This window comes from Cupressus sempervirens, chromosome 8 (genome assembly GCF_028749045.1).
Source record: "Cupressus sempervirens isolate cs-2001-9-10 chromosome 8, ASM2874904v1, whole genome shotgun sequence".
Taxonomy (NCBI): Eukaryota; Viridiplantae; Streptophyta; class Pinopsida; order Cupressales; family Cupressaceae; genus Cupressus; species Cupressus sempervirens.
Window position 1 is genome coordinate 276,212,941 of NC_143125.1, and position 13,998 is coordinate 276,226,938.

General features: G+C 35.7%; 1 protein-coding gene across 1 annotated transcript in view; it reads right to left on the reverse strand.

Annotated features, from left to right (window-relative positions):
• Window positions 1–4,849: 4,849 nt before the first annotated feature.
• Window positions 4,850–13,998, reverse strand: part of LOC149542505 (semialdehyde dehydrogenase family protein) — a 32,305-nt gene continuing 23,156 nt past the window's right edge. Inside the window, exons 9-11 of the mRNA XM_089797439.1 lie at window positions 5,915–6,001; window positions 5,587–5,654; window positions 4,850–5,495 (exon numbers count right to left, since the gene is read on the reverse strand). Coding sequence (XP_089653565.1) covers window positions 5,414–5,495; window positions 5,587–5,654; window positions 5,915–6,001 — 237 coding nt within the window. The 3' untranslated portion in view covers window positions 4,850–5,413. The remainder of the gene's footprint in view (window positions 5,496–5,586; window positions 5,655–5,914; window positions 6,002–13,998) is intronic.

The following is a 13,998-nucleotide window of genomic DNA, read 5'->3' on the forward strand; positions in this document are numbered from 1 at the left end:
CTAGGCAAAGCTTGATTAAGAAATAATAATAATAATAATAATTTGTCTCGCTTTTTAATTAAAAAACTATTTTATTTGATTTTCACTTTGATATTTAATATAGCATGTTAAAGGCAATTGTGTATTATTTTAATTAATAAAGGTAATTGAAGGGCATTGTTTAAATGTAACTCAAATTAAATCAATATTAATTAAATATTTATACTTAAACAATATCTAATATCTAATATCTAAATTGTTTTTAATATAATTTTCTAATTTAGAACTTTAAATTGAATCTTTTAACTTAGTCATATATTCAAATGATTTCAATAAATGAAATATCATCTTACTTTAATATTTTCCCTTTTTAAATCAAACATCATTTAATAATTCAAATATCAATGATTAGTCCAAAAATCCTAAACAAGCTTTCAACCAAGCAAATCATATTAGTCAAGACCACATAAAAAGCATAAGGAAAATCGACCAAAGCAAAAGTCAATCAACATAGGCAAAGAAAGACTCACGCATTTAAAAAAGAGTAGAGAGTTAGATACAAGTCCTCCTCGCAAGACAAGTATTTAGGCTATGGTTGATATTGGATCTGGTCATTAACTTCTCATTCTTACCATTGAGTTATTGTGATAGAGCATGCTCATCTTGGCAATTCAGGGAAGTTGATGCCCAGTACTTGCAACCTACATAAAAGATGAGCATGTACATATGCATATATATTTAAGCTAAATAGGCAATGGTAGGGAGTGGTACATCATGTAGATCCCAACTAGCAGGTGACGTCGACTCCCTCCCTTAACCACATCAGACATGTCAAACAAAAAAGTAAAATGAACATGCACACCATACACATGCAAGTATGGGGTAAGTGCTATGATAAATCACGAGTCAAATCATTGAATGCTCAGATATAAAAAATGCATCATTATGAATATAAGATAATCATCATTTAGAGACCTATCACATGACATCATCATGAGAGAAATCACCTTTACTAACTAATCAAAGCATCATTAATACTCAAGTAATCATAATCATCAATTAACAAGTGAAATATAATCAAATAAGTAATCATTACTAATATATAAGTAAACCAAGTCTTGAAACAATATCATATAACAGTAAATTAAATATCTCTGAAACTAACACATGCATGAAATAGGCCTAAAAGAGTTTGGCAAATCAAAATAGAAAGACAAACTACGGGTGGGCATTAGACTACATTGGTGAAAGTGAAAGGTATAGGGCAAAACAAGATAAAGAAAGTATTGAGCACAAATCATCCATACAACATCACTAAAGGACAAGAGCTAAAAGGTCTTAAATGGTTGGAGCTTCCATTTTAAGATGGTATAAAAAGTTCTATGACTTTTGAGATTTTGAGAAAATATATATCACCTAATTTTATATTTCATGTTGCAAAATGTAAGACAACCAAGGATACATGGGATAAGCATGGACAATTGTATTGTCACGTGGATGAGATTAGGAGATGTGCACTTGGTATTGAGCTTCTTAGCTTGGATCCTAAGAACTTCGACACAATTCAAGACTCTGTTAGTAAGGAAAATAAGCTAAAGACACAACTAAGAAGAATAGAATTAGTTTGCCTTAGAGAATGTCTACTCTAGCTTTTTCACAACAAACAAAAATTGACAAGGAAAAGAGTCACGCATTTGGGACAAGTAATGCTAAAGGACAAGCTCCTTATGCACTACAAGTAATAATTCAAGATAACGACTTCTAGATTTAGGGTCTTCTCATCATATGACACCTTCACAGTCTATGTTATCTTCATTTGAGCAACATGCCACTACTTTTGATGGGCAATCATGCATAAAAGAATGTGATTGGGAAAGGATCCATTGATATTGGGTAGGGCACCTTTAATGATGTATTTTATGTACCACAATTAAACAATTATCTTCTTTCCACCTATCAAATCACTCATAGTGTAACAAGGAATAGTTCACACTTGATTCAGTTATCATTATAAAAAAGTGAAGATGGGGCTATTATTGCTACTAGGTGGTAGATCACTCATCTCAATTGTACTCATTTTTTGAATTTGTTTGTATTGATTATTGTGGTTTTGTAGTTGATGGTCACACTTCTAGTGTGAATACTAGTTTTGAGAACTTCGGTTACTTGAATTTGGGCATACTTGCATGTGATCCAATTCATGAGACTTGTATTTCATCTCTTTCTATTGAGATCACATATGTTGTTTCTTTTGGTGACAATTGTGTTGCTATAGTTTTGGCTTCTAACGATTCAATACAACAAGATATGTAGTCCTCTAAACAGAACTCCTTAGGATGACTACTTGACAAACATTAAAAATTTGTTTATGGGTTCAATCTTGCAAATTTTGAGAAATTATATTGACGATCATCTTCTATGTGATGGAAATGATCCTTCTTGAGTTGTTGTGAGGGAACACCTTGACCCTCTTCTTCATTCTTTATAATTTGACATGAGTGTAGATCCTTTAGAGTAGCATTTGGAGGAGGCCTCTTTATCTTCGAAGAGATACTTAAGTCTTTGGATATTGTTTTATATCTATTTCCCCTAGAACCTAGTATGTCTTTTTCAACAACATAGTCTAGTACATCAAATTTAGAGGGGGCAACTTTTAGCACATACAAGGCAACACTTGGTAGTTTTAAAAGACTTCAAACATCTTGAGATATTTTCGTACATATTACTTTTGAGATTGGGGAGTCTTCATTCATACACCTTTGACTTGTTTCTTCCTAAGGGAAGGATCATTGTTCAACAATCGTGGAGCACCTTCTGCATCCAACTTACAACATCTACAAATTGTGTACATTCTACATTCAAGGCAAGGGGGCTACTTAGTCTCTCTTCTCTCTTATGGTTAACTTTTTCCTCGTGTGGGGTTTTATTGTGCTTGTTCTTCTTTGAGAGTCTTTAATTATTTTTTCCTAATATTTCATTCTCCAAGGACTTGGACACACAAGTTAAGTTTAGTTAGTGAACATATAGGAATCTTAAGGAACATTTCAAGTGGTGTTATCATGTTATCACATTCCACATTATCTATCAACTCCGCCTTTAGTGCACTTATCACTTTATCATTCTCTACCTTTGACGTACATTCTTTGTTATATTTTGGAAGATGATTAACCTCCAATGGACATGTGATTCCACCTTAGATGGGTGACATGTTGCCCCTTGACTATCATGTAATGAAACAACAACACTTGCCATTGTCTCATCAATTCTTACATTTGTACTTTGTCCATGCACTTTCAATTTATTCTATTGCATTCTTAGAAAACAATTTATTCTCATCACATTCATTCTCTCTTGTTAATGTGCTTTCCGTTTGACTTCTAGATCATGGGTGGCTACATTCATAAGCCAATTTTACAATAGCAATGTGGCAATACCTCTAGTTTGTGGGTAGCTACCTTCATAGCCAATTTTACAATAGCAATGTGGGGGTGGGAGTGGCAGCAGGGGTATTTCTATATTTTATAGGAAGTTACTAATATGCCATTTTCCCTTACAAGGGCAAAGTTGTCAACAATTCCTTTTTGGTGTGGTGCTTGTGACTTTTATTGTAGCTACTTGGTTTACATTTTTTTCAATTTATGCTTGTTTAAGTCTCTAACCCTTGTGACTATTGTATTTCTCCTTCAATTTTTTCCTTGGAGTTATTTTTTTCTATAGGAATGTTCGAATACCCCACTGTTACCACTATCCAATGTTTTTTTTTTTAAATTAGATACTTGAAAAATTTATACGCAATAAACTAAAATAAATTTCCTTGTAAGTTAGATATTCTTATCACATAGAAGAACATTATGGTATAATTTCATAAAAAGCAGATGACACAAGCCATAGCTATTCGGCCTATTGTTGAAGAAAAACATTCTAAAATAAAAAGAAAAGAATTGCTCGTTTCTCATATATCCAGAAAATGATAATCCCTTATAACACAACCAGCATTATTATACTCAGGAGGGTAGTGGCAATTTTAGTCTATGAGAAGAAACCTTATAACCTAACAACCTAGAAATTTCCAGATAAAGAGCATAACAGGACTCATTTTTATGATTAATTTAAGTTGAACTCGCTCAGGTAAACAAAGACATTGCAGGTGGGTCCAGAAATAGTTTCCAAATACGACATTATATCAAAGAACTCCAAAGAAAGCAACAGTAAACAAAAACCATGGCAATCAAAAAACAGAATTATCAATATTGTATCATGGCCTCGGGCACTCTTTAATAAGTAAATTGTGAACTTCAATACTATCATAGTTGGAAGGATTGAATTGTCTTGCATAGACTGCAAAATTTTTACAATTTAGTGATGTTGAGGGTAATCTGAGTTTTGAATAATCTTCACATTCACCAAAAAACAAAAACAAACTGAGAAACGCCTATTAGTCCAGCTTGCAATTAGCTATTGGTGAAACAGGTGGTATTGATAATAGTTTCATATAACAGAAAACATATGAATAACATCATATCAGTCTGTTAAAACTAAAACATATATTTTTAATTATAAAACAGCACAAATGCTGTATTTACTATTTATTCTCTTAAACCAGCTAAAAAAAGATCTGAAATTTAAGGTAAGTTATCATGAATCATTTTTTCCTAACTCACATGCTACACACAGGCTGTACTGAATGCAACCAGATCTTCATATATGCATGGTGGAACTAATTTTACAAAATTATAATAATTAGTATTAACTTTAATTTTAATTCATTGCATAAAACTAAATCTACTCAGCACAAGGTTAGGAGCTATCTATATCAGCAGTTGCAGTTGACCCAGCCTGAAAGAGAGAACATCCTATTCCTGACATCCTCTTATTTATCTTTAAAAATATGCTTATCATTCAAATAATCATTAGGAAACCCTGATTGCAGAAAAGTCATGAATATTATGTTAAGGAAGAAATCGAAGAATTTTTTGCATCAAAACATGTAATAAAGACTCTGACACCCCTAATTTATGGCCCTTCTAGGAGAGACTTCACGACAACATCACATATCACTATTTGAACCAGCTTCTCAACTTGATGTCCAATGTTCATTAATATGCAGATATAGGATGGCCATTCTTCCAATACCTCTTTGACTCAAAAAAAAAACTTACCCTGCCTTTTACCTGGATATGCCAACAAATAGAGATAGGACACGGAAATCATATTCCCATTTCCTATAATTTTTATGGACCAACAAAGCGAGAAAAACCCTTCCATCTGGCATAAAATCCTCAACAAAATTGAATGAGATAAGAAATCATTATATAGCTACTGCGTACACTCTTGTTTCGTGTTCTAATTTTCAAAAAATGACTTCCATCTGGCAAAAATTCCTCCACAAAACTGAATGAAATGAGAAATCATTACACCGCATACAGTACTGTTCTCATAAAAGTTTCTCAGCAATTTGTACTGCATTAAGAGCAGCCCCTTTGCGTATTTGATCCCCACAAACAAAAATATCCAACCTGGTGAGCATAAACAGCAGTGCCAGAATATCAGATATGATAATAGCCACGCATAGTTTTGGAGAGGGGTGCAAGGATAATAGAGACGTACCCATAATTGCCATTTTGAGAAGCATCTTGCCGGATCCTTCCAACAGCAACGTCATCCTTGTTTGACACCTGTTGAAAACAGTTATGAAATGTGTTAAATGCCATATGCAACCACAAAGCATCAAGTTGAAATCATTACAAAAAATCTGACCAAATAGTACAGTGAGCATAGCAATAATGACTTTAAGAAATTTATAGTATTTCATATAATAAAGGCTAACATAACTCTAAGAGATTTGTTTATAAAAGTTTTTTGTATTACCTATCCAACGGTTACATACTCATGAAGAGCAAACAGACAAGGCAAATAAATGGAACAAAGGAAGTACCTCTAGAGGAGTTGGAAAGTGGTTAGCAGCTCGATCATCAACAACAACAACACCATCAGATTTCCTAAGAATCTCTCTAGCAGTATTCTGCATAAACATAGGGAAAATAATTATAGGTCAACGAAAGCATTGTATTTCTTGCAGAAGTATTACAGAATGAATGAAAAGTGAGAACTTGACACAATGATAGCTAAGTTCAGTCCAATCTGAATCACCACTGCCATTGTAAAGGCAGATATTAAAACATAGAGGACATCACAGAATTTTACTTTAAAATCACATAACTAAAAATACCATTTTTATGTTAGTTGTTTGGACTTACGGAGCATATTAAAGCAAGATAGTGTTTGTAACGTTACTGGTGCCTGGCATTTTAGTGCCCAGATGACTGAAACAGTTATCATAAAAGATATAACTGAGTTTGGGACTAAGAAAAATTGGATGGTTCAGCAAATTTTCCCAAGGAGACAAGGTGCAAGAAACTTCTTTTCAAAGCCCTAAATTCTACTACTGTAGAAACTTAAAATTTCAAGTTTTGAACTTAAAATAGAAAGGAATTATCAATAATTAATCTGTTGTAACAAGATTAATCATGGAATGACCACATAAAGCAAATGCCAAAATCTACATTGCAGCCTTGAAGCAACTAAAATGACTGCCTCACAGTATATAATCAGAAGCTGAAAATAGATGTTCAGAAAACTACAGTCAATAGTATTATATCAGCAACAAGATATAACAGCCATGCACATCTTGAACAATTGTCCCTATTGGCATTGGCATCCAAATATAGAAACTCAAAAAAGTTACTCACACAATAAAACATCTTCAATCATTCCAATCAAAGATCAAAAAACCATCATTAACCAACTTACATTAAAATAAATATTGTTATCCCGCAGTTCACTGTCATCTACATGGATTTTTCGGGGATCTGGTGTTATGTTCCTTCATATGACAACCCTGTTATGACTTCGCTTAGACACCTTGACTTCATGCGATGATATACGGAGCTGCTTCCGCCTGCCAATTTACATGCCCAGCTTGTATGGTAGAATGTCATACAGTGATAATCTTCACCATACGGTGGAAATGACTGGTCCATACATGGAAATGGTTGGATTGTATGGTGGATGGAAATACCTGTAAAGTGGGGAACAAATATGTCATACGGTGTTATTATTACACCCGTACAGTATGGTCTAGGGCACACATCTTCACTGCTGAATCTGTATGGTTTGCATAGGGGAAATTATGAGGTCCATTGTCATACGACAAGTCAGCTCATTCTGTACGACTTCTTTGTTAATGTTTTAGCATCAGTAGAAGTAAATGATGTTTATCTGATATACTAATCTGTGTTTATGTTTCCAGATAAATGTTCATTATGTTTATTTATACATATATCTGTGTTTATGTTTCCATTATATTGTATGGAAAAGATTGACAGATTTATACATACATACATACATATACATACATACATACATACACACACACACACACACACATATATACATGTCCATTGTCATACAAGAAGTCAGCTCATTCTGTACGACTTCTTTGTTAATGTTTTAGCATCAGTAGAAGTAAATGATGTTTATCTGATATACTAATCTGTGTTTATGTTTTCATTATATTGTATGGAAAAGATTGACAGATTTATACATACATACATACATACATATACAGACACACGCGCGCGCGTGCACATATATATATGTATATATTCTTTAAATTAATGAAATTATAGGCTGAGAGAATATCGACTGATTATACATCAGCAGAGATCATAATATACTTATCATTGCAAGTAAACATAGTAATCACCGACTACATTGTGTTAAGGTTAGTTTGTATTAAACAGCGGTTGTTCATGACTCTACGGGGGTCATGACCCTTCGCTGTGGTATATATACAAGCATCAGATCACTGTATTACAACACCTATAAACGGCATCTTGTCTCAGCAATCTGCATTCAGATTATTATCAGCACTTCTCTATATTATCTAATTTGCAGGGGCATCAAGTATTCATCTCACTTCATCAGCAATATACAAAGAAGTAGATTCTGCACACAGGTCTCAGAGATCATCAGTATTTGAAGAACAAAACTGCTCAACAGTAATCCAAGTAAGAATTCTATTGTTCTCATATTTATAGTAACAGTTTTATCTATCAGAGATCCATAAATCTTAACATTCTTCTCTCCCTCTTGAGTGTGCAGCGCATGTAATTATAATTATTAATAGATGCACAAAATAATCAACTCAGGGAATAATGCACAAGATCTGAAATATTAGTTTCTGGAGCTTCAATACAATTCCTCAGATACAAAATATCACAGACTGGGACCACCAGTAGAATAGAATGACGAGTTACTCCCACAAAACCTGCAGATGCCAAGTAGGGAGGATCTTTCACCTCCAAAATGGCAATTAACAGAACTTCAATGGGAATTCACACATACAAAGAATAGGCCTATAATTGAAAACTATATCTTGGAGGTGAATTTGCACAAACTTGAATCTGGTCACTTAAGAAGAAAATATGGTCTACAACTCATTACCCTAACAAGTCTGGGAGGATTTTCGTTCACTTTATAGCTGTGTAACATATGATAGATCTACCATTGGTACAATAAACAGTGTTTCCCAAGTGTAACCAATGGACCCAGACCTTCAATTGTGTTGAAACTTAGTTCCTGAATAACCCTCTAGCCATTTGTTCACAAATTTTGTTTGTCCATCTGTCTGCGGTTGGTAGCTCATGCTTGGTGGCAACTTTGTTCCTGTCAATCTAAATTAACTCCATCCAAAAAGTGTTGACAAAGCAGCTATCACTGTCACTCCCTATGTTCCGCATAAGACCATGCAAGCGAAATACCTCACGGAAGAGGCACTCAGCCCACTTAAGATGTTTGGCATCTGGTGGAGAGGGCAAAGAAATGGGCATATTTGGTCAAACAATTCACCACAACAAAGATGCAATCCCTCCCTTGCACTTTGGGAAACATGATATTGAAATCCATCGAGATGCTATCTCACTTTTGGTCCAGGATTGGCAATGACAGAAGCAGTCCCACAGGTAAGGTGTGCCCAAGAGATCCTTACTCAGATTTGTCAATAGGTCTTTAGGTACCCTAAGAGTCTGACCAAGGGTGAGTCATACATTTCTTTTAGAATGCTTTCCTTCATATTGGCCTCGGGTACCAAATAGATTCTACCCTTATAGTAAATAATGTTGTTGACCACCACCTTGTATCTTTCATCCTGCACTTGACCATCCATCAGCTGGCACGTGAATGTATTCTTGAAGTATCCAACCAACTAATGTCTTCCAATCAGCCAAAATCTGAGATAGAGCGCATATGACAGGTCTTCTTGACGGAGCGTCAGCTACTATATTATTCTTTCCCTTCACATACTCAATATCAAAGTCAGATGCTTGGATTTTGCTCACCCACTTTTGTTGTTCGTTCAAATCCTTCAGCTCCAAGAAATACACACGTTGTTGTGGCCTGTCTACACGACAATTTTTGCTCCAACAAGGTACTGTTGAAACGTTGTTAGTGTGTGCATGATGGCAAGCATCTCCTTGTCATAAATGGAGTACAACCACACCGCTCCCAAGAGCTTTCCGCTCCTAAATGCAATGGGGTGACAAACCTGCATTAACAATGGCTCCTCTCAATGCGTCACACTCCAAGATGAAGGGACAAATGAAGTCTGGCAGTGCCAAAACCGGACAAGAACTCATGACTTCCTTCAACTAGTCGAAGGGGTGTTGTGTCTGCTCATCCCAATGGAAATATCCTTCTTTGTTAGATCTATCAGTAGTGCACTGAGCTGTGAAAATCTTTCACAAACCTTCTATAAGAACTGCACAATCCAAAAAATCCATGCAACTCCGAGAGAATCTTAGGAGGCGGCTAGTCCAGAATGAAAAAAATCTTCTCTTAAAGTGTTTGAACCCCTTGAGCACTGATGTTCTCTACCAAGTACAATATCTCTATCATTCCAAACTCTCATATGGACCTCTTGGCAAACAATGATTGTGACTCCATGATTCCCAGCACTTCGTCCAAATGCCTCAGATGTTCCTCCCACATCTTGTTGTAGATAAGTATGTCATCAAATAACACCAAAATGAACTTGCGCAACTACTTGTTGAAGATGTGATTCATATAGGACTGGAAGGTGGCTAGAGCATTGGTCAACCCAAACAACATTACCACGAACTCATAGTGTCCATAATGGCAACTAAAGGTTGTCTTCTCCACGTCTTACTCCCTCAGGCAAAACTAATAGTAGCTGGAGCGAAGGTTTATTTTGGAAATAGATTGAGCCGTGTAATTCATCCAACAAATCATCAATCTTGCGATGAGATTCCTATTTTTTATAATATTTTTGTTCAATGCGTGGTAGTCCATGCACATCCTAAGGGATTCATCCTTCTTTACTAGCACTACTTACGATGCAAGGGGGATAGAGTTGGGCCTGATCCATCCTTTGTTGAAGAGTTCCTAGATTGTCTTATCTATCTCATCCTTGAACTTCTTACAATGGTGGTAGGCTTTGGTGATGACATGCTTGGCTCCTTCCTTCAACTCGGTGGTGTGCTCAAAGCCACAATGCGAAGGTATGCCAGGTGGGATGTCAACAACCATGCTATGCTTATCCATCACCACCTAAAGCTCCTCATCTTGGGAAAAATAAAAAAAGTCATCTACCCTTGCATAGATTTTGTTGAGACCAGGCAGTGTATCACCTAGACTACATCACGATGTCTAAAGACTGCCTCCATCTATCATGCGAAGATTTCCTTTCGGCTATCATTCAACATTCCCCTCAACACTACCTTTTTGCCATCCACTTTGAAGGAGAACTCCATCTCCTTGAAACTCTGTGTGTACTTGTCAAGAGTCTTCATTCACTGGAAGCCCAAAATGATCTCCATGTCATCCAGATCTACTGCAAAGAAGATGCTCAATTGCAAAACTATATGGGTACATGACAAGAGATTTCATCCATCTTGCCACCTTGACTTGAAATTTTTTGTGTGCCTCCGTACGCAAACCCCTTCGGTTCACAAGTGATGAGTTTATAATGTTGAGTGTAGTGGCCATGACTGTTGGCACTTAAATATCTCATTCATAGATCAGCATTCCTCCAATCTTGCCTTAGTTGCTCTTGCAATTCTTGGAGAGCAGGCTCTCAATCTCTACAAGGGGCTTTGGTTCACAGCAAAAATGTCAACATCGATGGTTAAGAGCTAAGTCACAAGGTTCGAGTTCGAGTTCAAGTTCGACAAGGATGAAGTTCGGATGAAGTTCGGCAAGTCAAAAAACTCGAAAAAAAATTCGACATTAAATTCGCCTCATGTAATTCTCCAAAAAATATGTTATTTATCATTATTATTATATGTTTGAGTTTAATGCAAGGAACTTTCAATTCATAACTACAATAGAAAACATCTCTTCATGTCTAACAATATATCCAATATATAATCAGAATAGTTTGAGATTACAAAATAGATTTGAAATCATTACAACAAAAGATATCACATTTATAAGATATAACCCATAAGAAACATGTGAAATCATGATTACAAAGTTCTTTTACTATCCAAAAGATAGATCAGCGTTTTATACTTCAAAGTTTAGAACTTCAAATAGTTCAAAATTAGCAAAAGTACGAAGATAGTTCTTGTCAAAATATTATAGTCAAAAGTCAATACTATTAAACTTCAAAAAAGCTCCAGGTTATCAAGAGCACTTGGCTGATCTACTCTAGAATCATCATCAGTGTCACTACTAAGCTCATCATCCAAGAAGTCTGGTTCCTCTAGAGGTCCAATTGCCATGTCTTCTAAAATTCCTTTTTGTGAGGAAGATGTGGAGTCCTTTGCTGATTGGTTCATGAGCAATTTCAAATTGCTACGAACATAGACAAGATCTCCCAACTTTCCGGACAGCAGCTTGTTCCTCTTTTTAGAATGAATGTGGTCAAAACAACTCCAATTCCTCTCACATGCTGATGAACTTGCTCCCTGACTCAATACTCTAATAGCAAAGCGCTGTAGTTCAGGAGTTTGTGCCCCATAGCTCATCCACCATCTAGACCCAGTTACCTCAGCTCGTGCCATGTCATATTGTGCTGCTTGCATTCCAAACATCCCTTCTGCTTTCTTGTATCTCCAACATTGGTCCCTGATCAAAGCTGCAGTGTTTTGATCCAGCTCATACTTGCTAATGGCATCATAAAGCCCTACCATAATTTCACTATCACTTTGTCTATCAATACGAAATAACTTGAGCTCCAAATAGCAAGCTGCTGCATGTAGAGGTGTGTGCATCATTTTCCACCTGAAATCAACTGCCTCCCATATCTCCATGTAGTCTGCTTCCACATTCTTCAATGCTCTCTGAATGGATTCTTTACAACGGTCCATACTTTCATAAAGCATGCCAAGGCAAGGAGCGTCACCATCCACCATACGAAGAACCTCAACAATTGGACCACATATGTTCAAAACCTTTGATCCACTTTCCCAAAAATTGTTGTTTAAAATGATTTGCTCTATGTTTTTCCCCTTAGCACTTTTAGAAAGTGCTGAACCTTCCCACTCATTAGAACAAATCACAGATCTCAAAGCTGCCTTTTCTTCAAGTACCCTCCTCAATGTGATATAGAATGAAGCAAACCTTGAGTCACAAGGCCTCAACAACTCTCTCGATGCATGTTTCCTGTAAAGACTCAAGGTGAGACGATGGTTTCTAATGAAATTTGCAACTGATCTCCCTCTATAAATTGCTTCATGTATCCATGGGAACTTGGCCAAGTCATGAAGCAACAAATCCAAACAATGGGCTGCACATGGGCTCCAATAAATCTGTGGGTACTTCTCTACAATCAGCTTCCCGGCTCCCACACAATTCGCTGCACTATCAGTAACCACCTGAACCACATTTTCCACCCCTACTTCAATAATGGCTTTGTCTAATATCTGGAAAATATACTCTGAAGTTTTCTTTTGATTGATCGTGTCAATCACTTTCAAGAACACAACTCCTTCAGGGGAAGCCACTAAAACATTAATCAAAGGCCTCTGACATATATCTGACCACCCATCACTCAATATAGTGCAACCAGTTGCCTTCCAAGTGTCTTTAACCACAGTTAACTTTCCTATCACTCTGCCTTTGGACCTCTCTAGAAGAGTTGTTCTGAGAGCCTCTGAAGATGGAGGTGTATAACCTTTGCCAAACTCTGCTGTTTTCGCAACTACATTACGGAAATGAGGATTCCTTGCCGAATTGAATGGAGTAGCACTTGTAAAAAAATAATCACCCCATGCATCATCCACCTCTTGTCTCTCTATTGGTTTCCAAAAGCTGTTTAATGTTCCACTTTGTTTTCCTGCGCCTGTAGACTTGAGCACACTAGAAGATGACACAGATGTGAACCTAGATATATCCTCTTGAATTCTTTGTTTTTTTTGCATGTTTATGTGGTCAGCTTCCCCCAAATGGGTTAGTTCTCTTTCTATATCAGCTACCATTTCATTAGTCACATTTGGACATGCTTTAACCCCTCCTCCTGTGCCCCCACTAATACCAAGTAAGTGATCTCTTGCCCTTGTTAGACTTCCTGTAAAATCTTTCTTACAATTCGTACAATAGAGTTTGGCACCATCTTTTGTCACATATTTCCATACTTCAGACTTCGATTTTTTGGGAGCCATTCAATTACAACCTGCATGATACAAAAGAAAGAATTAATACTTTTATTTCAAATCATTCAATATTTTTTTAATATATTAAAAGGAGATATAAAAAATAATTTTTTTGAACTCTGTAATGAAACATAAATAAATACCAAATTTCATTAAGGGCATACAATATAAAAAATATTATTAAATTGAAGTATATGTGACGTTAAAACAAAGTAAGATCACTAAATTTAACAAAATAAAACCCTTAAACTATATGATTTAAAATATAGAATAAAAGCATAATAGATTTTCTATGTTTATATTATTTATATACATTAGTTTTTTCATATAAAAATAGAAAGCAATT